The following is a 1,890-nucleotide window of genomic DNA, read 5'->3' as shown; positions in this document are numbered from 1 at the left end:
GACTCTCTCCAGTGCATGTGTGTGTGAGAGAGAAAGAAAAGAGAGAGGCAGAAAGAGAAAGAAAATGAGGAAGAGCTTACATCAGAAAGGTCCCAGATTGCCTGAAGAGCAAAAGCTAACCAGGATGTATACTGCCACGCTGTGGTGAAAAAGGATAACCATGCACAACACACACACCCACACACACACACACACCACACCACACCACACAGATCTAAATGGACTGAAAGGGAGTGGAATAAAACGGACAAAGACAGCATTTTCTGAATGCAAATCAGTTACATTGATTCAATGTATTCCTTCTGGGGTGTCAGGAACATGATTAGATTAGATTATACTTTATTTGTCATTGTGCAGTAAAACCATACAACGAAATGTACTTGTGCAGCAACAAGGTAATAATGATTATCAAAATAGTTTCCTTTGGCTACCAATGGCTTACAAAACAAGTCTAGACAGGACTGCACTCCTTTGTCTTGTCTGACTTCAGGACCATTTTGGCAGAGCAGGCATCCCTGTTTACAACCAGTTCACACTGAGGAGGAACATCTATTGCGTCAGGGATCCTAAGAGAGAGGGAGAGAGGGGAGGGACAGGAGAGAAAGAGAAAGGAGGGAGAGAGAGTGTGTACATGTGTACGTGAGTTAAACCACTTAAAGTAAAAGGGGGACTGAGACATCATGGTGGTGTGGATATCTTACTTGCTGCAGCAGCCAATGCCTTCTTCAGAGCAGGAACACTCGTAGCAGTTCTTTACCCATTCAGAGCCAAACTCATGCTCAACACCCTCCTTATCCACACAACCTACTCAAACACAAATTTATGGGTCAACATCTGACTCACAGGTTACATGACACATTCATAAAGACACAGTTCAGTAGCACCTGGAACACTTTGGCACCAGGTTAGTAAAAAAATAAATAATAATTAATCTGTGGCATTTAGAGATTTGCTTCCTCACCCCTTCTAACACATAAGAACACTTTAGAAATGTGTAGTATCAGTTAGACTCTCAATGGAAGTTGTGAGGAATAACAGTCAACTTTTCTGGTAGATATTTGTTAATGTGCAGACATGGGACAGATATCAGTTACAGTAAAATATGAAGTGTTTGATTTGCCTCTCAGTTACCACCTAGGGACTGACCCATTGGTTGTATTGTCAGGGCAAATCAAATGGCATAGAACAATGTAATTAACAGTAGACCTAGTTGAAAGTGTAAATTGTCCAAGGTCTATTTGTAAGGACTCACCTTTAGGTTGGCTCTTAACATCTTTGTTCTGCAATTCCTGAAAGTAGCAGTCAGCTTGACACATAACCATCACTGCCAGCACACACACAACCACTCGCAGAAGAGGACCCTGACACAAAGACAGTATCACTGTTACTGATGTGCACCATTATTATTATCATCTAGCTAGCTGAATCCTTAATTCTAAGTCAATTTGAACATTCCAAACTAACATTTGGCGCAATTCAGCAATACAAGCAGCCCCAACAGCGAATCCCCAGGTACTTACCATGCTGTGTTATTGAAGCTACAGTAGAAGCTGAAATGTATGCTTTCTCTGAGCCACCAGCTTTATATCTTTACCTTTCTCTGATGAATAAGGATATGATTGTTTCCTCATATTTGTTTAAAGGTAGGCCAAGCAAATACTAGTCAAATAGTCATCAATTCCAGTGGCCACACCTGTTCAATCACAACAAATGATTTTCCAACTGCAGGCAGGAAACTTTGTTTGCAACATTAACTGCAAACAAAGATACACCTCTTATGGGTTTTCTCTCTTCATATATCAACAGTGTGCAACAACGTGACTGTAATAATAATAATAACAGTAGGAAGAGGAGTGTGGTAGAGGAGGAAGATGAGAAGGACCACGGTGG

General features: G+C 41.1%; 1 protein-coding gene across 1 annotated transcript; it reads right to left on the bottom strand.

The window, feature by feature from the left end:
- Positions 1 to 317: 317 nt before the first annotated feature.
- si:ch73-288o11.4 (beta-microseminoprotein) lies at positions 318 to 1,560 on the bottom strand. Its single transcript, XM_062464578.1, has 4 exons — positions 1,521 to 1,560; positions 1,253 to 1,361; positions 702 to 804; positions 318 to 566 (listed from the first exon to the last, which is right to left on the bottom strand). Exons 1-4 carry the CDS (start codon positions 1,521 to 1,523, stop codon positions 452 to 454), a joined length of 330 nt encoding a protein of 109 aa, XP_062320562.1. The 5' UTR covers positions 1,524 to 1,560; the 3' UTR covers positions 318 to 451.
- Between the last annotated feature and the right edge of the window lie 330 nt (positions 1,561 to 1,890).

This window comes from Osmerus eperlanus, chromosome 6 (genome assembly GCF_963692335.1).
Source record: "Osmerus eperlanus chromosome 6, fOsmEpe2.1, whole genome shotgun sequence".
NCBI classification, from domain to species: Eukaryota; Metazoa; Chordata; class Actinopteri; order Osmeriformes; family Osmeridae; genus Osmerus; species Osmerus eperlanus.
Note: the sequence above shows the minus strand (reverse complement) of the source record. Positions and strands in the feature narration are given on the sequence as shown.

Excerpts from the sequence above, each read along its gene's own strand:
- si:ch73-288o11.4 (XM_062464578.1), bottom strand. Across the intron at positions 805-1,252 it reads TGTTAAGAGCCAACCTAAAG|GTTGTGTGGATAAGGAGGGT; the intron begins GTGAGTCCTTAC and ends GTGTTTGAGTAG. Across the intron at positions 567-701 it reads GGCATTGGCTGCTGCAGCAA|GATCCCTGACGCAATAGATG; the intron begins GTAAGATATCCA and ends CCTCTCTCTTAG.